Source organism: Pholcus phalangioides, unplaced genomic scaffold, assembly GCF_987345545.1.
Source record: "Pholcus phalangioides strain wild (caught in Gottingen) unplaced genomic scaffold, Ppha-v1.0 ptg000010l_1, whole genome shotgun sequence".
Taxonomy (NCBI): Eukaryota; Metazoa; Arthropoda; class Arachnida; order Araneae; family Pholcidae; genus Pholcus; species Pholcus phalangioides.
Window position 1 is genome coordinate 27,965,318 of NW_028301603.1, and position 27,274 is coordinate 27,992,591.

General features: G+C 36.9%; 1 protein-coding gene across 3 annotated transcripts in view; it reads left to right on the forward strand.

The window, feature by feature from the left end:
* LOC149081200 (protein zer-1 homolog) overlaps window positions 1-27,041 on the forward strand; it is a 32,210-nt gene extending 5,169 nt beyond the window's left edge. For all 3 annotated transcript variants that reach the window (XM_089238013.1, XM_089238014.1, XM_089238015.1), the window contains exons 2-16: window positions 686-1,588; window positions 3,687-3,881; window positions 6,257-6,398; window positions 8,172-8,374; window positions 9,733-9,795; window positions 10,034-10,088; window positions 11,203-11,256; window positions 11,436-11,597; window positions 13,267-13,357; window positions 13,533-13,603; window positions 15,993-16,040; window positions 16,138-16,205; window positions 19,020-19,214; window positions 21,080-21,301; window positions 26,619-27,041. In XM_089238013.1, coding sequence (XP_089094139.1) covers window positions 798-1,588; window positions 3,687-3,881; window positions 6,257-6,398; window positions 8,172-8,374; window positions 9,733-9,795; window positions 10,034-10,088; window positions 11,203-11,256; window positions 11,436-11,597; window positions 13,267-13,357; window positions 13,533-13,603; window positions 15,993-16,040; window positions 16,138-16,205; window positions 19,020-19,214; window positions 21,080-21,301; window positions 26,619-26,661 — 2,403 coding nt within the window. In that variant the 5' untranslated portion in view covers window positions 686-797 and the 3' untranslated portion in view covers window positions 26,662-27,041. The remainder of the gene's footprint in view (window positions 1-685; window positions 1,589-3,686; window positions 3,882-6,256; window positions 6,399-8,171; window positions 8,375-9,732; window positions 9,796-10,033; window positions 10,089-11,202; window positions 11,257-11,435; window positions 11,598-13,266; window positions 13,358-13,532; window positions 13,604-15,992; window positions 16,041-16,137; window positions 16,206-19,019; window positions 19,215-21,079; window positions 21,302-26,618) is intronic.
* Window positions 27,042-27,274: the final 233 nt, after the last annotated feature.

The following is a 27,274-nucleotide window of genomic DNA, read 5'->3' on the forward strand; positions in this document are numbered from 1 at the left end:
AAAAGACCCAGAGATAAAGAATACAATCGCTCCCCTAGTGAAATTCGGAAGTGAGGGGAAGTTCATGGTGCCTTTCAAAAAATGAATTTTTTGTGCGTCCTATATATATTTTTTACGATAACCACAGAAGTTCCTTTTATAGTTTAAACGGTTTAATATGAAGTGCTAAAAGAAAATGTCTATTTCCCCCCCCCCCCTATTTTCAGTAACTTGATTGACTGGAACTTATTTTTTCCCCACAAACAAAATTTGTTCTATTGGATAGAAGAGGTAAAAATGTATTGGGGGGGGGGGGTTGCTCAAAGCATGTATTGGTCTAAAAAAATAAGGTGGCACATTGTTACCCCACCTTGGGTGGAAAAAATGTGCGGAAAAAATAATCCCCCCCCTCTCAAGTGATAAAATTTTTCTTCAACCACGAATTGAAAGCTAAGGTGTGTTTCAACATTGCCTAGAAAATTTCAGCCTGATATGATAATGTTTAAAGAGGTTATAACAAAATAACCTCAAAAATTTATGTATTATTACGGTACTTTACAATATCTGTCAAAAGAGACAGTTCCTTTTCTGCTTCTTCAACTCATCATTAATGAAGATAACAAATCGAAAAAAAATTATTATGTATATGTGTTTTGGGCAATTTATTTCAGGTTTCTTATTATGTTGTTTGCTTTTTCATTCGCAGGTTTAATCTTATTTCAATGTGTGCATCAAGTTGGTTGATGATTCCATGAGTCTACAGGAAGATTTGTAAATTTGTGTAGACATATTCTGATTTTTCGGTTCTATCAGCAAAGATGGGAGAGCTTTGCACCGTCTGGGTTGAGAATTCGCCAGATACTCTGGTTGATATAGCGATCCGATGTTGCTTGCAGAACTTGGACGTGCTGCTGTGTAGCGTCGAGAATTCGGACAGATGCAGGTTACGAGATGGCATCACGTTGCCGAGAGAAATATGTGATCGTGTAATTGAAATATGTACAGAGGAGATGGAAGAAGAAAGTCTGGCCAAGAAGAGGCTGTTTAATTTATTCCAAGACCCTTTAAGGACACGCTTGAGTCGTGTGAATCTGGGGAACTCTTCAGCTATAGATGATGACATGGACGTTATATGTTCACACGACATACAAGAACTCGTGATATCGAAATGCAACACCCTGACGCAAGACTGTTTGTATAATATCAATAGATTGAGGTCCAGCCTGTTATCTCTCGTTATTGGAAAATGCACGAAAATATTTTCCGAAGAAGCTGATGTAGAGTATTTTGATCTTGGGGAGCTCAGCAAACTCCCCGTTGAAGAGCAGCAGCATGTAATATTATCCGAACCGCACTGCAATTATATTCTGAACGCTCCTCGTCTTCGCAAACTAGTCGTCAACAGCTTGGATTTCCCAACATATTATAGGCACTTGCAGTATTCTCTAGAGAACATGCGGTTTCTGACGTACTTGGACCTTTCAAGGTGTAAAAACTTGGGCGATCTTTCATATCTAGCGAACCACAAGAACTTGGTCTCTCTCATCTTGTATAATGTTCCGGAACTGGAGGCATGCATTCCTTCTATACTCACCCTGAAGTCGTTAAAGTAAGTAAATATAAAAAGCATATGGTTGGTTACTATTGTAATACCTAGACCTATGTATTATGCCTTTCATCATTTTTCGAGTCAAGTCGACAGAGATCTCACGGGAAATGTGGTTCAGAATATGCACTCTTTAACAGAAAAAAAAAGAAATGAAGCACCTCTAAAAAATAATCTGATCGTTTCAAAATTTTACATGTGAATCCCTTTATACAGAGTATGCAAATGATTAAATTTTCAAGGCCAATCAATGTTAACTTCGGTCATGTGCGCATTTCTACTGTGTAACTAGCATTGTATAACACAAGTAACAATTGCGAAAGGTTTATCATTTCTCGTTGTTAGCATTGCAGTTCCCTGGAGACACAAACAATAATGGTGTTACAACATTGTTGAAGACCTTATAGCTAATTAGACGACTTCGAACATGGTCGCATAATTGAGATGCATAAAGCTGGCTGGTCATACCAAGCAAATTAGGTTGCCACCTGTACTGTACAGACGCGGCTGTGCAAAGGTGCTGGCAGCAATGGTTGCTTCAAGGAACTCAGGGGAATGAAGGCTCTGGAAGACCAAGGTGCACAAATTCAAGGCGAGATCCGGGCCCGTCATTTCAACTTTTTCCAAGGGGGAGGGGCAAAGAACACAAACTCAATGTATGTGTATATATATCATTTCTAGTGTATTTTTTGAAGCCAAGGAGCAATCAGCCTCCCCTAACATTCCCCCTCCCTCAAATGACTGGTCTGGCAAGATCGGATGATTGTGCAACAAGCCCAAACACTATCCCCAACAGCATCTTTGTCTGCTATCCAACATTCTCTTCTATACCACCCGTGGTACCTTTCACCCAGGGCTGTCTTTAGAGCATCATGAAACCCAAGGCCAAGTGATTTTTCTGAGGCCCCACCTGGCAGATTCTTGAAAATTTCAACTACTTATTTTTCTGAGACCCTCTTCTCTTGAGGCCCACACGTTAAGATGACACTGCTTCCACCATCTCACGTCACTTGGTTGAGTGTCTCTCTTTAACCCCACAATATTAGCAGTGGTGTCGTAGCCAATCATCATGGCTGCCAGCAGACTGGCATCACAGTGTTCAGCGTGAATTCCACTTCAGTCTTGGAGCAGGTGCAATGCTAGCCATTGATGGGTCCCATGACTTTGAATTTTTAATCATTTCATTACTTGTGTATGAACTTTACACATATTTAATTTCAATAAAAACAGTCCTTTTCTTCATGGTGCTGGATTTTTTTTTTTTGCTAAAAATTGTATAGGCCTATATTTTAGGGGTAGAGACTGTGTCCTTTTAAACAGGGCAGCAACTGAGAGGGTGCAGGCGGATCTGGTTCCCTGGGTGCTGGACTAGAAGAGATGTTGAATTTACCCTTACATTGCTCCTTCTACATTACATGGGGGCATCAAAATCCCTGCATGCCCCAGCTGACAAAGTATCTAGTTGCATCCTTATACTTAAGACAAAAATTAAAAATGCTCGTTAGTTTTTATAAAAAATTAAAATATTGAAAGAAGTATGTTCAGAAGAAGAATTTTGGCATCTGAAGGGGTCCTGAAAATTTGTGGGCAACTGAGCCCAAAAAGTTTGCCCATGAGAAAAACAGGCCCTGGCTAGCACATAGCCAAGTTTAGGTTCACTTGTGATCAGAGCAGATAGTTAGTGTCCTGACATCCCCGAAGGGTGCAGTAAATCATCATTGAATTGAAACAATCTTTCTAATTGAGAAAGTCTAACCAAATGCAGTTGTCACTCATAACAAACCCCCTCCCTTTGTTGCACAGAAAACTGATGCTATATTGAGAAGTCATTGTATCAAACATTTTTAAAAAAATTTTCCAATTGTAGTATTTTTCCTTTCTATGGCAGATTATGTGAAGAAGGAAACCCCAACCCCTCTGTTTTCACAATTTGAAACATTAAGGTTTTAGTTAGCCTACTATGATAACAATTCCATGATTACCTCCCAATAAAAATTGTTTTAGATGGCAGAAATGGTGAAATTATGTCAACATGTGGACCAAGTGTGACTTATTGAAATTTTCATTTTTGGGTCTCCATAATATTCAAAATTCATTTCAGGTTCTTGGATGTGTCCCAAGCTCGAGACTATCATGTACATTATAAAAATCCGAATCGCACACTCAAGTTACTTGTGGAGAATCTGGAACAGCTGGAGTCGTTGGACATTTCCGGAACTAATTTAGCTGGTGATAGAGTTCAGGAGCGAGAAGAAGAGGAAATGTTGGAAAATGCTAAAAATAATCGGACCTCTAGGTAATTTGTTTTTCTCAATCACTCGGCTGTTTCATTTTTTGTTCTTTTTATGCAGTGAATTTCATGTATTTTAGCTTCCCCCATCCCCTGCAAAAAAGTTTTCAAAAATCTTTTGTACCCCTGAAATTCTTATATCACCCGAATTTTGACAGCGATTGAAAAGGGTCTCCACTTTTAAAGGGAAAAAATATACTTAAAGAATTTTCCCTCGCTGAAAAAGTCTGTTGCCTAAAGAAAATTCTTTTTCTCTCCCAAAGTAATGTCACAGGTTTAAACTGTTGTCATTGTTCTGAATCGGGAACAAATGTTTAATTTTGGTGAGGAGAAGATTGAAGCCCCCAAACAGCCAGTGATAGTTCTACGTCTCTGCAATCGAATCAGTGAGATGACCAGTGTCCTGGGGCATACTATTTTCTAAGGGGTTTTTTTGCAAATAGTCTGAGAAACAAGAACCAGTTTATAAGGATTGTTCTATGGATAATAGTTGAAAGGGAACCTGTTTATGGCAAATCTTGAGACCACGTGGCATGAAAGGAGGAAAATTAAAGAAAAAATATTTTCCCTTTCATCTGGCCAATCACCGGCACACATTTCTGATTTTTTTTTTTTGCTTTTTGGTGGTGCTAAAAACTGTGTGCTCTTCTTGTTTACATTTGTAATGAGCAATTTTTTTAAAAAGTGAATTTTGTAGTTGCATTTTTCAAGTTTTATAAAAGAACTTTTCTAAAACTTTTATAGTATATAATTCTAGCCTAAGGCCGGGATTACACTATAAAAGTTTTATAAGTATTTTTATAAAACTTGAAAAATCCAGTCAATAAGGTTATTGGTTACATTCTAGAAAATGCAACCGGTGACCTTATTGGCTGCATTTTTCAAGTTTTATAAACTTATTTATTTTTTTTTATTTACTTTATTTTTATCAAACTTTTATAGTGTAATCCCGGCCTTAGGCTAGAATTATATACTATAAAAGTTTTAGAAAAGTCCTTTTATAAAACTTGAAAAATTCAACCAATAAACTTATCAGTTACATTCAAGAGAATGTAGGCTTATTGGTTGATTTTTCAAGTTTTGTAAAAGATCTTGTAAAAATCAAACTTTTATAGTGTTATCCTGGCCTAAAGCAATTTTTACAGTGGTCAGTTAAAATTATTTTCGGGAATGTGATATATTATCACTCAATTACCGATTGCAATCAATTGAGGCTAACAGTTTTTACAATTTAACAAGTAATGTCTCACCTCATTCATATTTTCCTTCCAATGAATCACCTATATGAAGGTGTATGACAATCATATGTATCATCTGTAGCAGTTTTACATTTTTTTTAAAACTGGGTTTGATCAATCGTAAAATGCTGAATGAGTTCCGTATTTGGTAAGTGAAAACGTCAATCACTCATTTCTTTTGCAAGAAAAATTACTGTTTTGTATAATAAAATATAAATATTTGATGTTTTTGTGATTGTATTGCTATTATTTAAAAAAAAAAAAAAAAGGTTTTTGCAAATGCTATGCTATTGCAAAAGTCAAATACCATAATTCCAATCTCAGTGAGTGATTCACCCCACTTCTCATCTTTCTCCATACACACAGATCGAAAACGATGCTTGTTCATTGAGCTTTGATGGAGTTGGTACCAAAATTCCCCATTTTTCACTGATAAGGAGCATCTCAGATTCTTTATAAGCATTAGAAGATGGTGCCCCCCCCCCCCACCCGCATGGCCAATACATTCTGATTAATCTGCAAGTTCTGTTTTTTGGCCAGATGGCCATTTTTGTTGTTGCTGTGATTTTTAGTTCGTTGTAGTAATGTCAGATAATTTACTCTGCCATTTAGCAATAATTGGCTATGGCTAGTGCAGTGTGATGGTTTTCTGTAGGGGAAACCCCCCCTCATGATTTTACTTTTGCTAATGAAAAAGCCCTTTTATATTTATCTGCATACAGAATTTGGATCAATGCTAAAATCTCCCTTATTCTCCAAAGTGAGCATCTATGTAACCCACCCATATTAAGATGCCAACAGGAAAATAGTGATATGAATTTCTAAAGAAAACTGTAATTGCTGTAATATGTCGTAAGCAGCCAAGAGGTTAATATTTGTACATTTTGTTAAATTAACACTTACCTGAATACCTCTTCAACAAATACTGAGGGACTATGTTTAAGTTACTCATACTTTTATTCTAACTCGTGCTTTGTTTTAAAACAAATCGCATATATCCTTTCAGCAACCACCCGCAGACCACCTTTTGGAAACCACTTCTATACACTATGGCAATCCATGACCTTAGTTTTTAATTGTTTCCTGTATATGCAGTCTCATAAATGTAGGACCTATATATTTTTCTTTTCTTTATTTTTTTAGAACGAAAAGGCCTGAAGTACCAGAAGAGTTGGCAACAGATATAGTTGGTCTAAAGAGTAGAGTTTCTAGGCCTCTGGAATTTCTTGGACTCTATAATACTGCCTATCAATCTTGTTTACGTCATCATATACCCGCCAGAAAGGTAGTATGTTAAATTTAGTTTTAGGTTTTTAATCCTCCTCCCCGATGATTTTGCTGATGGCAGAAACACATGAGGGATGATTGTCTCTCAAACTGCACAAAATAGTTAAAAATATGCCTCTTCTTACGAGCAAGAGAAAAAATGTTTTCTTTCTTTTCCTAAAAATAACAAATATTCAGAATGCAATTCATCAGCCTATACTTAGCCTGTCACCTATCTCAGGTTGGTCGTCCACTATAAGCGTAAAACATGTGACAAACACGACACAAGCAACTGCAGCTGACCAGAGGCAATTGGATAACCAGGGGGCACCACTGAAGGCCGACTTCTATATGCTTCTGCAAAGACCATAACAACCAATTCCCTTTGAAATTTCTGCTGAATATCAAGGAAATGATACATGACATCACCAAATTCACCCTGCCTCACATTTTTTGCAAGATATGGAAGCGTTTCCCTAAGGATAGATGAATCTGGGTTTCTTTATTTGAAACTTAAATTATTTCAACAATTCCCCAGAGTGGGCAACAATGGCAAGGTGAAAAAGCATCATCAAAAGGTAAAAATATAAAATAAATCAAAAGGTATCAATCATGAACAGGCCCATAGCCAGAAACATTGTTCAGGGGGGGGGGATCAAAGTGATAAAACAATAGATTTAGACCTCTTTTTCCCTTTTTTCAGTAATTTTCTCACATTTGGGGGGGGGGGCAGACCCCCAAGTCCTCTGCTGCTATGGCATTGATCATTAATTGATAAATTGAGTCATCCATTCATCACTTGTCAAATAAACTTGCCCAATCACACAGAAGTATAGGATAATGATTTGAAATTTGTATCGCGATCTGAATTGTCTGCTTTGGGTCTTCATTAGTGTTAAATTAATGAAATAAATAAATTATTAAATCAGTTCAATTTCCACTTTCATAGCGCCATTGACATTTTGGCCAGACTCATTTTGGAATGCAAGTTGTCAATGTCTTTTTGTTTGAGATTGCATCTCAAGTGGAGAGGTGTTGTCTCGAGATGACAATCCTGATTCAGATTTGTTAAATTGGGGGTGAATATTCAGGGCTTACTCTGCCTGTACTTTTCTTTGGGTGTGGTGGTGAGTAGTTAGGACCAAACTGGTACAGAATATCATGTCCCGCAAAGAAATTTTGGTCATTTTTCAAATTTTCAGCTTCTATATTTAGATGGAACCAGAAAGTATTCTGACTGAAGAAGTGGGGTGAAGGGAAACATGAGTGACATTGTAAATAGGTAAAGTAAAATATATAATCACCCTAGCATGCAAGTAAGGTGCAGTAGCCTAGGTCAATAAGATACTAGGACGATCAGAGGTGTTGGGAGTTCTATACATGATTCGTCCTTGTCAGAATCTTTATTGATGCGGAAGTACAACAGAAATAGTGATAAGATCATCACAGAATACATTGCTACCTCTTGAAGTCCCCCCCACCTAGGGGTTAGCGTGCAACCCCTTGGTGAGAAAAATAAATGTCAAACTCTGCCATACAGATTCGGCAATGAACTGCAGGTCCCAGTAATTAGCACCTCGTGCAAAAAATTACTGTGGTGTGCCAAAAATGATCAAATTACTAGCATGTAAAGCATATAGATTGCAAGAAATCTCAGTCTCATGGGATTGATCACTCGTCACCTGTAGTCACCATAATTCGGTTGCTCAAGTTTGGTTATAGTGGATGATATTGTATTTCTCTGTGTTGGGAACAGTCATACCTGGGATTGACATACTTTCACTGTTTTTAGATTTCAGGTGATGCGAATGAACAGCAAGTGCTCATAGCTGGTCAGATGTACTTCCACAGAGCAGAAATTATACAGAAGGTCCTCAGTGATCTGTTCCACATATTCCGTTTTTCTTCATGTGATAACCCGAAGCTTGCTCTAGATGTTGTTTTGGCAGCTATGTCTGAACACATGGCTGAAAAGCATATACAAATATCTGGCAGGTGAGATCATTTTGCTATCTATTTGAGATATTTTGTTAATTCCTTGTTAAAATACAGTGAAAAAAACTTTAGATACTCAAAATTATTCATATACAGCCAAACTTAGATACGTTGAATGTGTGTAGCAGCCGACAAAAAACTTAGAGTTATTGTTAGTTCCACTTATCTTAAATTCTGATTTCAAAGTAGGGAAAAAGAAAATTTATAAAAATTCCTGCTTTTTACAAATTCATTAGTAAAACATATCAAACTTCTGGACATAAGGTAATTTGCATATGAATACGTGTCTAATGGATACCGTCAGTAAAATATAACAAAACCTCTTTAATTAAACTTCAGGAGACAAATTTTTTTAAAATCACAATCTTTTTTTTTTGGTGAAGAAAATTCATTTGTTGTACTTTTGTGCATACTCAAACTTTGTGCAGTTGAATTTAGTTATAGTGACCTGCTCCCCCTTGTTCCATGAAACCTTATATTAGGAGGTTTTATATCGATCGTTTAAAAAAAATTAGCTTTCTGAGAGAGGTTTATATTTGCATGGGAAAGAAAAAGTTATTTATTTTGATACAATGTGCAGTGAAAATTCATCACGTCGGAAAATAATAATTTTAATAATTAATTTGCATGCATGTGCACTTACGTACAAAATTTTCTAATATCAAGGGTCAAACACAATTTCAGCAAACGAAAACATGGATTTTTTACATTTCAAAAAAGGCTGGGCAAAGCTGAGTTTGTACGTTGTATTAGATTGATCATTATACAGATTGGTCGTTATACTGGATGAAAATTAACATGGGATGAATAGGAAAAAAATTGTAACTTTTAAATTAAATTTGCTAAAGACGAAACAATTATTGTATGTGGAATTAAAAAACCTGATCAACTATTCTCTTTAAAATTTTGTTCTTGAAACATTTTGGGTCCAAAGCCCAAAGCTTTTCAACAATAGATGACCTTGCGTTTTGCACAAATTTTTTTGAAACCTAACCTTCAAATAATTTCCTTCACTCCACCGTGTTATAAATTATGCTGCAATTTCTTTTGTTGTTGTTTTTGGTGGAGACAGTGTGAGTGTGTTTGCTGTGAGGTTGATCTTTGATGCTAGTGTTTTCCGTTTTCGAAATATTTTGTATTATTACCCTGTGTAAGGTTTTGTGTTATTACCCTGTCAGAATACCTGTAACATCTAAGTCTTTCTGTGTGTATCAAAATTGAGGAAAATTTTTTTAAAATTCATTTGTGTGGAAACATGCACAGTGTCATCACTTGGTGCAAAAAATAAACTTCATGAAATATGATACTTTGTAATCATTTTCTAAGCAACAATTGTTTCTTTCTATTTATTTTTTTAGTGCATCTTTGTTTTATATTGTGAAAGGAGAGGAGAAAACCAACTTTAATATCAAGATAAAAAAGTATGTTAATAAAATTTTGTGAATATTTTTACTATTCCAGTCACTGTGTTATTGGTGAATGTTGAAAAATTTGAAAATAAGATAAAATATGTGAAGTAAAAGCCTATATACTAGTTGCAGATGTGAGTGTTTTCTGTACTGGTTAATACACTGGTTAAATTTTTTCAGTTCTTGAAATATGGTTGCCTTTAGTGAAATGTTTTAAAAAAATATTGAGACTTACTATTTTTATTTATAGGAAAATAATCAAAATCTTGTTGGATGCCATGTCTGCTCATGGTACCGATGTTACGGTGAGTAAATATTGATGCATTTCTGATGCTCCTGCTCTCTGCTTATCAAAATTTGATAATGTATCATTGTGTGATGTAAAAAAGCTTCAAATAAGTTGTAACTTTCACAGAATAGTTTACTTTGTTCGTGCAACTCTTGTATGCAATTTCATGAAAATAGCACATATACTCATGAAGATATAAATTTTTTTTTTAAATAAACATTTAAATTTTCATTGCATGCTTTTTTGCTTATAACATGCAGTTTTCTACCAATGTGTACAAAACTGGCAAAAAATTTGAGAAAATACATGAGACACACCGTAAAGAAATTTAAAATGTAACAATTTAGTATTTGGTGAGATATGAGCATTTTTTAAGTAAATGATTTTTAATTACACGCACAAGAAATAGCAATTTTATTTTTTCATAATTTGGTTGCCATGTGTGTAGTGTAACTAACATGAAAATTTCAGTTAAATGTCACAAAAATTCAGAAAGAGATATTGGCAATACTGTGAGCTGTAATTTAAGTTACATGCATCATAAGGGATTTTTCACAAATTAATGTTTCGATTATTTTGTGTAATTTCCCTCAGTTTTTTTTTTCATTTTGACGAACATGTGTTATGCCCAAGCATTTATCTTCTATAGCATCAGACATACGTCTTATGTCATTCACATAATGCTGCAGGCTTATTCTCAAGACAATCGTTAGGCTACTGTAGCAATATAACAATCCTCAGAGGTGGTGGTAACCCGTGGTTGACCTGGCACAGGTCTCTGGACAACTGTTTGAATTGTTTCCTCAACTGGGGTATATTGCTGTTGCAGCTAAGCAGAATCGACGAGTGACCTCCACAACTGTTACATCCATGGTTGCAGCATTACTCAATAAGACAATATCTGCCAGTACTAGGTGCCAAAGACCCCACGTGAAAGGACTGTATGCCAGAGTACAACTCATTTGTGTTCCACTAACTGACCAATCCAATGGGGCAAGATTGAAGTAGTGTCCTTATGTTATATAAGCTGTCGTGTGCTTAATTTTTTGGAAGCCATTTGTAGAAATGTATTCGTGTGAGTCAAGTACAAGAAAAATGATAATATTCATCTGGTGTTTTTTGTTTCACAGATGCTCAGAAATGCCTGTCTTACTTTGGTTCACTTTAATATTCCTGAGGATATGGTAAGCGATAAGTGAATTTGCATTAATTTCAGCTAAAATATCACAAATCATGAAATTTATATTTTTTACTAACAATCTGGTGGAACTTCATTACTTAATTTTCATAACAATTAGTTTTTGTTTAATATTGATAATGTTTTATTTACTTAAAAAGAAATTTTTTTTTTGCACTCTTGCAGCTTTACTATTATCGAAGGCTAGTTGATATCTTGCTGACAGTCGTAACACCAGATGATCAAGATGAGTTTGTACAAAGAATTGGCGTGTTTTTATTAAACAGCCTAGCTTGTCAAGTCAATGGCATACAGAAGCAGATGATTGGAGATATGGATGGCATTATGGTGGGTTTTGACTTCACTTCTGACTACTTTCAGTTTGAATGAATATGAACATATACAGTAAAACTCACATTTAATGATACCTAAGGGACAAAAGAAACATTGTTATAAAGGATTTATAGTCATAGAGATGGAATATATTAAAGTTGCATCTACAGGCACGTTACATCTTGTCCTTGAGTAGTTTGCTGAGATTTCCCATCCTATCAGAGTAATTAGTTCTGTGAATGTGCTTGTAATCAAATTTCCTTATAAGAGATGATGAAAACTCAAATGATTAATTCCACAACTGTTCTCCCTCATGTTAATCACAATCCTTTTTCAAAGAAAAAGTGTAAGTTGATTTAGTTTAAATTATTGTACTTTTACTTATTTTATATTGGAGGCTCAAGTATTTTAAAAATGATATAGAAGTGCAAGGGCTTGACTTTTTAATTTCCACTTACATTAATACCCAAGAAGAGAGGGTGAGACAGTCTTCCATAGGATTATGTTATGAATGCCAGTCCTGTAGTCTGTGATGTCTTAATGAATGGGCCAAAATAAAACAATGTGCATTAAACTTTTGAAAGCTTTCATTAGTACACATATGCATACAATATATTTTTCAATTTGGTCTTTCATTAAAATAAAAAGCCCAGAAAAATTCTTGGTTTAACCCTTGACCTCATTAAGACAACCTTGCCTGCTGTGAAAGAAAGAAAAAGATTGCTTTCGTAGTTGTGATCATGTGATGCTTGACAGACAATGTAAATACACAGTCTCATATGAACCAGAGCTCCTTGAAAAGTCTTTGATAATAAAGACACTTTGATCTAGGAGCTTTGGTGTGCGTATTGCGAGAAATATCTTATTTATTAAGTCAAATATGTTGAATTTTTTTTTTAATTTTTGCTTGTCTTGCAAGAAATTACTCTTATATCAAGTCAAAATTGAAAGAAGAAAAGATTTTGATTTTCTTGAATATCACTTTTAAGCCGAAGTTTTACTATATAGGTGATTATTGCTATAGAGGGTATCGTAAAAAGTAATTTTTGCAGCAAATCATACACGCTCACCCCCAGGGCCCACTGGCCAAATATGGTCTTCTGATATAGTAACTGCGACAAATAACCAAACTACTCAAGTGGCCCACAAACGATGATCAAATCACTTAGGTGTCCTGTGAAACATTTCCAGATTACTTCATTGGCTCGCAACCTTATTTTCGAATCACTTAAACAGCCCGCTGCATTTTTATAGATCATTTAAGTGGCTCTTCACACATTTCCAGATCACTGCAATTGCGTGACACATTTACAGATAACTGAAGTGGCCCTCATGTTTCCAAACCAATGAAGTGGCCTGCAAAGGTGTAGTGGGAGGGGGGGGGGGGGAAGGACAAGGTCCTCCCCGAAATGCGATAAAATGACCAAAAAAAGGGAAAAAGATGGCCAAATCTATTGTTCTTTCACTTTGGTCCCCCCCTGAATGAAATTTCTGGCTACGCCCCTGGTGGCCTGCAGTCCCGAAAAGATTGAGTACCCTTGTTGTATATTATTCAAAGAGCTTGTGGATGATCCAAGTATGCTCTCAGCGATCAGCATTAAAAAAAACAATCCCTAATCGCCACATAATGAATCCCCTCCCCACCCAATTCCACATTAAAAAAAATCTGTTTTATGTTTTACAGAAAATGCTACAGTTAATAACTAAAAGACTGGAAAATCAAATTTGTGATGAGGTCATGGAAACAGCTTGGAGCATGCTGTGGAATGTGACGGGTAACATTTTCTGATACATTGTTTTTTTAATGTTCTATTTTGATATTTCTTTTCTCTTTTTGAAAGTGAAGTTTTGAAACATTCTTGTATTTAATTTGTATCAGAATTTACTTGAATGTGTTTTTTTTTTTAATATCATTATTAATTAAAATTATTTTTCATTTTTTTTCACCAGATGAAACTCCAGTTAACTGTCAAAGGTTCCTCACGGGAAACGGCATGACATTATTCCTGAGATGTTTGCAGGTATTTATTTTCATGCAAATGAGTATTAGTTTTCGATCATGGTTTGCATGATTATAAATTGTATCATGTATGTTCGACCAAGAGCCCATGGGCTAAATGTGGCCCTCTGAGTCATGTGATGTGGCCCCCAACTTCAAGCCTAATTTTGCAAAAATGAACTAAGCAGCACATTTTTAGATCATTGAAGTGATCCACGGTGTAGTTCCACATCGCTTTAGTGGTTCATGACATATTCTCAGATCACTCAAGTGACCCACGGCACATTTCCAGACCGCTTAAGTAGCTCTTGGCCCATTTCCAGATCACTTAAGTGGCCTGCAAACCATTCTCAGATCACTTGAGTAACCCATAGCATGTTTACAGATCATTTAATTGGCCTGCAGCACATTTACAGATCATTTAATTGGCCTGCAGCACATTTCCAGATCACTCAAGTCTCCTTCAACATATTTACAGATCACTGTAGCACAGGTATATGTCTATTGCACATTCCCAGATCACTTAATTGAGTTACCTGCACTCTCTTGCTGAACACCCTTTAATTATATTGATTCTAGGGTTAGTCTATGATCGTCGTATGGTAGCAAAAATTTAGCATTCTTCATATTCATGAATCAAGTTGTTATCAATGATGCTGTGTAATATCACCCTGCCACACTTTGAAGACTGCACTTTCAAGTTCTGAAACACTGTTGTTTTGCCATGCTCTATACTTTGGAGCCATTCAAGTATTACGTAAGCAAATTTTTAGCCATTTTGGACCCCCTTGTCAGCAAAATTTCGTCATCAGCTCTGCCCCTCTGAATTCTAACTCATATTTTCATAAAGGGTGGTTGATGACGTAAGCATTATCCAAACCTCCCTCCCCCCTTGTCATCAAAAGTCAGCAAATCGGAAACCCCCTTCCCCCCCCCCCCCATCGATAATGATGTAATACTTGAACGGCCCCTTTACATGCCCAACACCGTTGCTTGCAACGCTCTATACTTTACGTGCCCAACACTGTTGCTTGCAATGCTCTATACTTTACGTGCCACTGCATCCCACATGTTTTTCATCTAATTGAGGTTTGGAGTATTTGTGTGCAGGCCAATTCATCACTGGAATCCCATTCTCAAGAAACCACTCCTAGGTCAAATTTTCCTGTTGAAATTCTCCTGCTATGGAGCCATTTTGAGAGTCAAAAAATGAAATTAGACACCAATTCAACATTTCCTGATATATCCCATCATTCAGATTTTTCTGAATGATGGGATACTGTGAACATTTCCTGTTTGTAGTATAAGTTTCAGATGAGTAAATATTTTGCTATGGCAAATGTAATTACAACGCCTAAAAAGGTGATGAACTGTAGATGTAGTTATATTCATATCAGGAAATGATGCTATTTGTGTTAAATTTATGAAATAGTTACTTACTTTGCATAGAATCTCTTTTCTGAGGTTTAGTCAATGCGTGATGACTATTTTCAGTCTTTCTGGTGCCGTACAGTCCCGTCAATTACAAATAATTAGAAACTACGGCACAGAATCAGTAAATTGACTGTGTAAAATGCTCAAAACGACAACCTATTCCAATGCAATTCATGAATTTTTGTTCTCAAGATGTTAGAGATCTTCCTCAATCCATTGCAGAATAAAAGCGCAAAATGTTAAATTTGAGACAGAAAACTATGCAGTTGCCAATATAATAAAACCAGTCTTTTTCTTCCCTCCAGTCTTGCAGCAAAGACTCACTATGCAAACGTAGCAAAATTTGCATAACAGTGCAATAAATTTATGTGGCTCTATCATTTTGGGACATTTTTTTAGAGAGAATATTCAATAATTTTTTATCCTTTGAAATTTCAACAAAATGTTTGTCTGAAAAAGATTCAATACAAGCTAGGTATGGGTGGGGTAACAGCTCTTATCAGAATAAACTTATATTTAGGAAAAACTGAAAAATGCATGTCACTATTGTTTTGGGACACACCTGATAATGATACCCTCTATAACAATAATCATCTTTACAACTATTAATGTCTAGTCTCTATGCACTTTTCCATTGTGTTAATATATTCCATCCAGTGTTTTTGCCAACACGCATGAAAAAATTCAATTTTACTTCTCCAAATTTCATTGAAGAGTTAAAATATTTTTTTAGGTAATCAAATTTTAGGTAATTTTTTTAGTAGAGCTATTTTTCAATTACAATAAAAAAATACCCCTTAAAACTTTTAAGAGGAGTGAAATTACTCTTCAAAATAATATTTTTAGAAAACACTTATTCCATTTATAATGATAACTCCTTTATAATATGTTTTTCTCGTCTCTCCCGTATTGTTATACAGGTGTTCTACTGTGTTTTCTAATTTAGTTGATTACAAATTTGTTTTTCTCCTCTTTAGACCTTTCCTGAGAAGCCTGAGTTACTGAGGAATATGATGGGTCTCTTGGTATGTTTATTTTTGTACCACTATATTTTCCACGATTATCGAAAACTTAGTAAAAACGACTAACTGTGTTTATTTATTTATTTTTCAAATTTAAAAGGGAAATGTTGCCGAAGTAAAAGAACAGAGGCCATATTTGATGAAAGAAGAATACTTGACTGTATTCAGGTAGAAAATGGAATTGATATTTAATTTTTTGTGAAATAGTTTCCTGATCTTTTTTTGTTGAAAGAGTGCTTATTTATGTGAAGTGTGCTTGATCAGAAATAGTATTTATATTCTCATTGAGTTATCATCATATTTTCAGGAATATATTTGAAGAACAATTAGTCTTTTATTCTATATAAAAATTGTAAAAAAAAAAATACACTATTGGAAATGTTTCACAGTGCGATATTTTTTGAAAACTTTCCAGAAGTTTTGTTGACTGTTGTAGAATTTTGCACTCATTTTTATCTTAACTGTCCCTTTACAAATCAGATGAGTTTTACCCTTTTACAATCGGATTTGAATCATTTTCTTCAGCCACTGAAGTTTGTAAATGTTTATTTTGCCACTAACAAAAAACTAACCATGCATAGGTCTAGGTCAGAGGCATATTCACAGGAGGGGGGAGGGAGGGCGCTTAGCAGGTTAAAGCCCAAGGCATCAAGTTTGGAGGAGCAGTTAATTTGAGGAATGATTGGTCAAGAACATTAATAGAGTGTTAGAAGGGTGGAAAAATTTGTACAACGCACAGGTGATAGAACCATAAATCTGCCTATGGAGTGAGTGACCTAAAGTTAGTAAGCATGTGAGTGAATAAGAGAGTGACCTAAAGAGCAAAAGACCCGTCAGTGAGCAACCAAAAGGGTGACCAAGATAGTGTGCAAGCATGGAAGTGACAAGAAACACTGTGCAAGCATATGAAGAACCAAAAGAGTAACCTATTACTCAACCTTAAATGTGATTTGCACGCATTCCTGTGTGGAATTTCTAACGAATTGGTACGTACTAGAATGTATGTCCCTGTAACATATTTATACTGTTAGAGTTGAGCTTGTTTCTGCTAGTGCTGCCATCTGCTTTACATATTTCGAAGCAAAGATGGGTGGTAAATGCTTGAATTTTCCTGTTATGTAAGTATGTTTAAGGTCTGCTTGCTTTCTGTGGAGAGACTGTTTCAAATGCGAGTCCAGTTCACATTCATGCCTGATAGACCAGGTTAGCAAGGGACCAGGTCAGTGAGCAACCAAAAGAGTAACCAATCCAGTGAGGGACCAGGTCAGTGAGAAACCCAAAGAATTACCAAGATAATGTGCTAACATGTCAGTGACTAAGGAAATGTGAAAGCATGAGAGTGATTAAGAAAGTGTGAAGCATGGGAGTGACCAAAACAGAATGAAAGCATGTGCATGACAAAAAGATTGAGAAAACAGGTCAATGAGTGGCAAAGAAAGTGTGCGAGCATGTAAGTGACCAAAAGAATGACTTAGAGATAGAGGTAGGGGCGTAGCAGGTTATAGCGCAGAGTGGCAAATTTGAGACATTGGGGGGGGGGGGTGAAGAAAATTAGACTGGAGCATGCAAGAAGGGTAGCAAACCATAAATCTGGCTTTGGTCCGAGCACCCAAACTGCCATCTTATTGCTGCCGGCTGTCAGACCAGACAGGCGTGGGCTCTATCTCTTCTGGAATATAAGCCATAATATTACCTGCTGGAACATTTGTGATGAGACATTATTGTGGGAAAAATATATCAGTTATTTAGAGAAAAATAGTATCTATATCTAACTTGTTCTTACATGCAAGTTAACCAGGGACGGCTCTACTTCACCTGCCGTCCGTGTGCAAAACCTTGTGTGCCGTCCCTAAAGACGACCCTGGTGGAGGCTTTAGCCAAGGGGAACCTGATTGTTTATCTGTCCAAAACCACACACCATTTTCGACCTAAAATGAACTTGACCATTCGTCCCCCTTTTTAAAGAAACTGTCCCGTTTTTAGTCTAAAATTATTTCACTGTTAATTATGCCAGATAACTTTTTTATATTACAGTTCTTATTGATGAGCCAACACATTTCCCTTTCTTTTAGGATTGAATTTTTTAGTATTGAACCTTGCTAATGCCAAAATACCTATTCCAATGTTCCCAGGGTGGAAACTAGGGAGTGCGAAGGGTGCTACAGGCTCTAGACAAATGAGAATCCAAATTCTTTCTTTGCCTTTATTTGACCACTCCCGAAAAATTACTGCATGGGGGGGGGGGGGTCTTATCAGCCTATAATTCACAGCGGCAAATTTGAGGAATGAGTGGTTAAGAAAATTAGTGGAATGGGAGAAGGGCAACAAAATTTGTACAGCCCACAGGTAGTAAAACCACAAATCTGCCTCTGCAGAGAGAAGGGGAGACCTAGAGAGTTTGTGAACATGGGAGTGGCAAAAGGAGTAACATAGTGACACAGACATATTTACAAGTGGAGGGGGCAATTGCGTTAAAGCGCAGAGCAGATAATTAGATGAATAAGTGAACAAAAAATTTAGACAATTTTTTTTCTCATTAGACTAGAAGGGCAGCAAAATTTGTAGAGTCTACAGGGAGCAAAACTAAATCCACGTCTGGGTGGAAAAAACCAAAATGCACACTTGTCCCATGTGATAGAATCCATTCCTATTTCTGGTATTACGACCCCAGGCCCTGCCGTTCTCTGTAGTTTTCTTAACATTTTTGTTGTCTGATATGACTCAAAAGACACAGCATGTGGTGTCGTGACATTTTATTATTCCAAAATTTTAAAAACCTGTATTTCTGAATAAAAGCTTAGGCTGCTGTTCCTTACAACATGCCGCCCGGGTGCACCCTCACTTAAACTGTCCCTGAAGTTAAGTGTTACAGCAAATATGGGCTGTTGAAGATTTTTTTTGTATTCAGTGAAGAAGTTGAAAGTTTCTCCATTCATTACAAAACCAGTTTTGTGAAACAGTTGTATTTCTATTTCTTTTCAGTGATCTGTTGGCTAGTAAGAGTGACGGGATTGAGGTCAGCTACAATGCAGCTGGAATTCTGTCACACATAGCATCTGACGGCCCCGAATTATGGGATCAGATGGGATTGCAGATCCGTAGGGATGTCGTTCTCGAGCGCATGGCTCAAGCTATTCAGAGTTGGAGTCTTAATGCAAAAAGAAACATAAATTACAGGTAATCAACCTTTCAATTGCCATGTTTGAGCTCTTGCATGTTGTCTCTTGGGTACGATAAATTATTTTTCTCGCATTATTATAGTTCCATTGGAATATGTTGACATCAATGCTTTTCTGTCCTACAAGAACAATGGGGAGGGGAATTTTTCCTTCTGTTCCTATGAATGAGATTACAAGGTTACTCTGGAGAGGGGTGGGGGGACTTCATACAACATTGCGCTCCAAAGTAAGCTAAATCTTTTCTGATTTCATTGAAGGTATGTTAGCAGGAAAAGAGGCAGATGATTTCCCTTCCTTCCCCCAACCTTGTCATTAACGCCTTTCTATATAAAGGCGAGATATCTTGTACAAAAAATAGGAAGAAAAAATACTTTGGAGCTCTTTCTTTCTTCTCTACCTTTCTTATCACCTAGAACAGGAGTGGCCAACAGCTTGTCCATGCGCATGATATTTTACAGCCCCAGACAAGGTAAAAATACTATGTAATAAATTAAACTAATTATCATTATTTGAACTATTAGCTTCAACAGCAGACTTTCTGATTAACAGAATATTTGCATTGATTATTTCTATAGTGAGACAAATTATTTTCTATATTTTCACAATACTGCCTTTTCAAATAATTTCAAATAATTCGAGTATTGTGGATATTTCTTTCCCTATTATATGTCACTCTGTATTTGTGTCTGGATTTATGTTTGGTGTTCTGTCACAGGCAATGCTAAAGATCGAGAAATGGCTGTTGTTCTAAAACAGCTGATTAAACATGTAGAGCTAAATTTCAGCACAAGCTTGCTCTTGATTTTTCTTAAACAGAATCTTTGAAGATAACGTATAGCATAGCTGTGTGAGAGATGCTATCATAACATGTATGGTTAATTGATATCAACCAGTGATTGATACCATTGTTCTTCAACCATTTTTCTGCTGCAGACCGGCAGGAATAGGAGGAATTATTTGACTGGCAAAAAATAAGTGAATGGGAAAAATAATTTTCAGACTGGCGAAAAATTGAGAGAAATAACTTGCGGACTAGAAAAAATGGCAAAATAATCTGTTAACAAAAAAAAACAAATAGGAAAAAATAATTTGCAGACTGGCAAGTAATAAATAAATGGGAGAAATAACTTGCAGACTAGAAACAATAAATAAATGGACAAAATAATCTGAACTGGAAAAAAATAAATGGGAAAAGTTACTTTGCAAAGTTAATTTGCAGACCAGCAAAAAATAAACAGGGAAATAATTTTGGAACCTGCTGACAACTAAGACGGAAATAAACACAATATAGAGATGCCACAACATTGTAAGCATTGACAGACCGTTCGGCCTGTCAATGCTTTTTTCAAACTTTAGAAGAGAGACAATGAAAGTCATCTCTGAGTTAGGGAAACACCTAGTTTGCATTGATTGCAGCTGTGCGAAGGTCATAGCAACTACATTTGTTGATTTCTTCAGGAATGTGTAAGGGAAGCTATATGGAACGTTATTCAATCAAAAAAAATCGATTTTGCAAAAATGTATCATAGACTCTTATTCGGCAGAACACTTTAAATTTATTAATGAAGTTATGTACTGGCTGCGTGAATTGGTCAATATTTTCCACAGATCTTGTAAGAAATTCCCGTTTACCAGCGGTTAAAGAACACTGGTTTATGCCATTCAATAGTTGGAACAAAAGTAGACAATTATGAATTGAAAGTATCATCATTCATCGGTAATTGTTATAGAAATATTGGTGTAATGTGCTGATTATAATTTGTATGTTAAATATACAAAGTATAAAAAAAAAAGCAACGAAAGTTAGAATGTGAATAAAATCATAGAATTATCGATAAGTGCATCACAATTTCTTCTATCTAGGTCTTTTGAACCGATACTTCGTCTACTTTCTGTGGATCACACTCCAGAGGCTCAGTATTGGGCTATTTGGGCTTTGGCGAACCTAACTTTAGTCTATCCTGAAAAATATTGTTCTGTGTTGAAAGAGGAAGGTGGCATCGAAATGGTCACAAAACTGCTAATGCACCATCCTCAGGAGAGGATTCGTGAACTAGCCGAGAAAATAATTCATAACTGTGAACAGTGAGTATAAGTTCCTCGTACAGTGAATTTATGTTCATTAAGAGTCATTTCTGACATAAAGTTTTACATCTTTAGAATTAATTGATACTGCATTTATTTACACGTTTTTTAAGCAAACAAATAAATAAAGTTCCAGGTTGTGGGGGAATGCAGACCTGCAAACTTTCTGGATTTTTGCCCTTCTTCCCGCTCTCCTGAATAGTTTGAAATTCTCTCGAGTTTAGCAAAAACTTACGAGCGCTAACTGTGCATACGTTATTTTATGCTTTGGGTGATGAGGAATGAACAAGAGTTACCAGGTGATGGCAGAGAGTTGGCCTTAAAAACTGATTCTTTTTATGCTCAATTTTTCAAAAAAACAGTCGCTGGCTCATATGAACTTCTCCCTCACCTGAGCACCAGCAGACTGGCAAATAATAAGATTTAGTGTATATATGTACCCTTCCCCCCACCCCCTTTCATTGCAATTCTTTTACGGCATCATAATCGCCTGCGCTGTCTTCAGCCACGTTTTCAATTTTGTTTGGTTTGCCGTAGCTGCGGGTATGGTTTCTGCTGTACGTTATGACTGCCATTGTCATAGATTACGGTAGCTACAGTGATCTATAGGAACCCTACATGGTCGCTGTTGTGTGCTGACACTGCTGACTGCGAGATATAAACCTGTGATGATACAGTGATATAAAGCTGTCGCAATACAGTTGCATCGAAAATAAAAAGTGGAGATATTCCAGGGAGGGACGATTTATTGTGTAAATTTGTTGGATCGTCACATATTTTACAGGATAGACAGATTTTTTCCTTGTTATTTGTGCCACTTGAGAAAGGTTATGTTCCCCCATCTCCCACGTCTATTCCAGATAGCATAAAAATTGAAAACAAGATAGAGTTGCCTCTTATTGGAAAGTTGATGAATACTGATGGTGTCTGTTCATATAATTTTATATCAAAATTTTTCGCTTTTCAAGGGGAGTCATGGGGCTTTACAAATGTCTTGCATTATTATATTTGGGTTGGGGGTACCAGAACACAGATTCTGCCTGGAGGGGAAGGGGAGACATTTTTTTCACAAAAAAGTTTTTGATCGGGTCTATGGGCATGGGGATCTCCAGATTTCAAAAGTTGGGGCGTCTGTGAATGAAAGGTAGAAAACGAATATAGATAGCTAGCTAAAAAAAATACAGTCGCTGTGGTGGTCAAGTGGTCATAGTGACAGACTGTCATCACTGTTCGAACCCAAGGGAGGATATAGATAAGATATTTTCCCTAACAAACTCGAGGCGACCACCGATAGACAGTGCCTTCACTTCCACTTCACTTCCAACCCATCTCACTAATGGCAGCAAATTGCAATATAGCGATATGGCCACAGTTGGTGTTTGGTGAAGTAGACTGTCATCACTAGGATCCGGGTTCAAACCCCACCGTTGCTGCAGTGGTGTCAGCTGAAGTTGGTTTTCTACAGTTCCCAACTTCGAGGGGCAAATGCGAGTCGATCTCCCCGTTAAAAAGTCTTGCTGCAGAGAGCAACAGGCCTACAACGGTATAACTGAGAAAAAACTCAGTTTAAAAAAGTGATTGCAGATGGCAGCACTACACAACAAGCATTACACAGAAACAAACTTCACTGAAGGTTCACTACACGTACACACACATTCCAACATGTACCAATTCATTAGAAGTTCCGCAGAGGAATATGGACAAGGTACATGTTTGGTTTAGTAGTAGTAGTCAAAAATACAATTCACTCTTTGCACTCTATCCACAAATTTCGTGGCTGTTTACCCATGGTCGTCTTGCCTCCTCCCCCAATCTTTCACCTGTTATGACATTAAATGTCTTCAGAAGTGATGTCCACCTGCTGTTAACATTTGTTACTCCACGCCCTCCCACTTATTTAATCTGCATATCTCATTACACCAACATTTTTTTCCCTTAAATTTCTCTAGAAATCATTAATATTAAGTGCATTATATTTAATGTTTACATCACATTGAGTATTGCAGATAATATTTTGCAAATGAAAAGCGGTCAACTTGATAAGCCCGGAGACCAAGATACTGGCAATTTGTGTAGCCTAGAGACCAGGGACCAAGACACTGGCAATTTGAGTAGCCTAGAGACCAGGGACTGATCAACTCGATTAGCCCAGAAATCAAGAGACTAGGCAATTCTTTTAGCCGAGAGACTGGACAACTTGATTAGCTCAGAGACCTAAAGCCCAAGGTGCCAAAAAATGTTAAGAGGTGTGAGTTTGATACCTGGATCGTCCTTGTCAGAAATTATCCTGATGCACGGCACAACAGAAACTGCAAAACAGAAAAAAGATTGCTAGGGCAGGGAGTCCCATATTGAGGGGCTAGTGCACCAACCTCTCGCTGAGTATAAAAAAAGGGCTGCCATTTTTAATTGGCAATAAATTTTAGGTCCTGGTTTAGTTAGCCCTTGTGAGCAGAAAGTGACTGTGGTGTGACGAAAAATATCAAACTCAGAGACAGAGAATGGGTGATTCGAGTAGCCTAGAGAGAGAGACCAAGATGCTGCACAACTTGATTAGGCTGGAGATGAAGAGACTGGACAATTTGAGTAGCCTAGAGACCAAAGGACTGCACAACTCAATTATCCTAGAGACCAAGAGACTGGCAATTTAAGTACTCTATTTCACAACTCTATTAGCTCGGAGACCAAGAGCCCAATGTACCAAAGGATGTTTAGAGGTGTTGTGAGTTTGATATATGGGTCGTCCTTGTCAGAAACTTTCCTGGCGCATAAGTACAACAGAAACTGCCACATGACTACAGAAAAAGATTGCTAGCTCAGGGAGTCCCATATTGAGGGGTTAGCGCACCAACCTCTTGGTGAGTATAAAAAAAAATGCTGCCGTTTGGAATCGGTAATAAATTGTAGGTCCTGGTCTAATTAGAGCAGTCTAAGTGAGAAGGCTTAAATGGGAAGAAGCATGAGAGGGGCAATAAGCCATCTATATATGAAAAGGCACACTACAAACAAACATAAATACTTCAGAATCACCTCACTGCTGTAGAGAGGGGACTAGCAATCTAGTCCACCAGACACAAAGGGATTCTGGTTGCCAATACTCCAATATCTGTGTGTACCATGACCATGAAATAGAAATGTGTGTATCAGGTCCTCTGGATACCAAGTTTTCTAGTATATCTAGGTAATATCAGTATCCCTTTGTGGGAGATACCAAGAATTTGAAAAGATGACGGCCAAATAGCAAGGCAAGTTTTAGTCATCCGATGGATGACTGTAGAAGCCTGCGTCAGCACAGAAGTTGATTACTTTTTCACAGAGAATAAGATAAATGGCTATGTGGGGAAGCAGGGCCAATGCTGTTGAATCAGCGGTTCTCAACCTTTTTTACTCGTTTTTTGGTACATAATTTCTATGGTGGAGCCCAGTAGGCCTATTTTTTTTATTTATTTATCAAATTTACTGATTTATTTTATTTTACTCAAGGAGCTGTGGAGCACCAGTTGAGAACTGCTGGTTTAGATTCATCGGTAATTTTGCAAGTATTTAACTAATGTCAAGTTTCAAGAGTTAGTTATTTTATACGAGAATCTATTCTAATTGAAATCATTCCTTTACTCATCTCTGTGTGTAATTAATCTGCAAATGATGATTGTTCCTCGTTACGAGCTTGTACAAAAACCTACTTCGTTTATTGATGCACAGTGATACAGGACAAGTACCAAATTTAGAGGGAGGTTGCAAACTGTCATTAGTAAATGTAATTATATAAGGGTGGATCAAATAAAAACAGAACAGTTATAATTTGGTTTATTTTTATAGGAGTGTGGCGAAACTTTGTGTAGAGGTAGAGCGGAAGGAATAAGGAAGACAATGGAATCGAGTTGTGTGCTGGCAGTCAGCAAACAGTATCGTCAACAGACAATCAGTTGTTTTTACAGCTTCATCTTTCTTTCATACTGAGCACAGCTCAGGTCTATCACCATCTATGGGCGATTTACTACCTACTAGTTTGCATTACAAAGTAGTTGGATACATTCTATGTTTGGTAATTTTGATGCTATCCAATAGCATTCCATTGTCATCTGTATTTTTAGGGGATGCATAAACAATGTATACAATACTCAGCAATGAGCTTTCTTTCAAACCGAGCACAACTCTCAGGTCTATCACCATCTATGGGTGATTTATTACCTAGTGAGTTGTGCCGGAAGTGCAACTGTGTGTATACCTAACAGTCTGAGTGCTTATGTAGTGTTGTGTTCGATTTTTTAGTGGTGCCATCTATATTTCGGAAGTGAAGTAAGTGATGTGTTATGATTGAATTACATTTGTACTGTTTGTAGGTCTGTTGCAAGACTTTTTAAAGGGGAGATCATCTCGTATTCGTGCCTTGGAGTTGGGAACCACAGAAAACCAACTTCCGCCAACCACCACTGTGGCAACGGTGGGTTCGAACCCAGGACCTCACGACACGAGTCCGTCACTATGACCACCACCACAGTGGCTCTTTTAGCTGCAGTTGCAAAATGTTTGAGAGTACAGAAGAACACTGTGGTGTTATCCATTTTTTTAGTGGCAAAAAGAGTTGGGAGTTTGTGAAGTGCATTGGTGAACAAAAAAAAGTGTACAATTAACATGCACTGTCATTGACTCTAGTGCAAGACTGGCACAAGCGTTTCCGTAGGGACGGGAATCAATCATACCTGGCCAGGTCACCTCGTCATCAGGATGCTTTGGTGAAAGAAGTTGACCAGATAATCAACTCAAACAGACAACGCACAATAAGGGACATCAGCAGGTGGGAGTGTTTCAGTTCCGTTTATGGCATCACTGCAGAGAAACTCCACTACAGAAAAGTGAGTGCACACAGTGGAAACGCTTGTGTCAGTCCTGCACATGTGTCAATGGCAGTCTATGTACAGTGCTTTTGTTTGTGATGCACGTTGGGAACTCCAGCTCCTTCTCCCATTAAAAAAATGAATAACATCACATTGCTCTTCTTTACCAGTAAACATTCCACAGACGCAGCTGAAAAACTATTGCTTGGTGGACGATACTGTCGGCCGACTGCCAACACATATCACGTGATTCCCAGTGACTACCAATGGCAAGTCCATTCTGCAGTAGGGTTGCCTTCCCTACCTTTACTCAAAGTTTCACTTACACTCATACAAAAATAAACTAAATTATAACAACTGATCCGTTTTCATTTGATTCATTCTTATAGCTATGTAGTGTGTGTATCAACTTCTGTGGTCACATGTATTTTTAAATATCATGTATATATCAGTTTTTAAAGTAATTTTTTTCCCCTCAGCTGGACTAGAACCAAGGAGCCGAAAACCGGAGATTCAAGATAGAAGAGGGGAAAAAAGTCATCTCGTTTTTATAAGCAATTAGTCCTTTTGTCTGCCAATCGTAATATCTCCATTTGGATAGTTTATGTTGATTGGACGTAGCATTTATAAAAGAAAAAAATATCGCATGTGTGTAAAAAGAAGCTGCATGATTCTGTCTCCTATTTGAAAGACTGTTGGAATCTCAGAACTTGCGTTAATCCTGTTTTCTCTCAATTTATATTGCAAGCAGATAATTTTGGGTTTTCTTCTCTGTTTCTGTTAGGTGTGTATAATTTGTGAATGCAATTAAAAACGAATTGAAATGCTCACGTAATATTAGTTGCTCTTGATGACTTATGTATTGGTTTTAATCATGTCTATAGAGAAATAAATGCTCTCTGAAAAAACTTTGTGTGTTTTTGTGACAAGATATTTGAAAAGAACGAGTAAATGCAGAAGCTGAGATATATGATGAGAAAAGAGTGTGTTCATACCTTTCTCTTCCACAGAAGAGACATCAAGTTCATAAACTAACTAGCTATAGAGCAGGCATCTGTGCTCTCTGAAGCATCCAGAGTGCTTGATGCTTGTGTCCAATTTCAGGCTCGCAAGCACTTGATCAACGTCTTAAGTA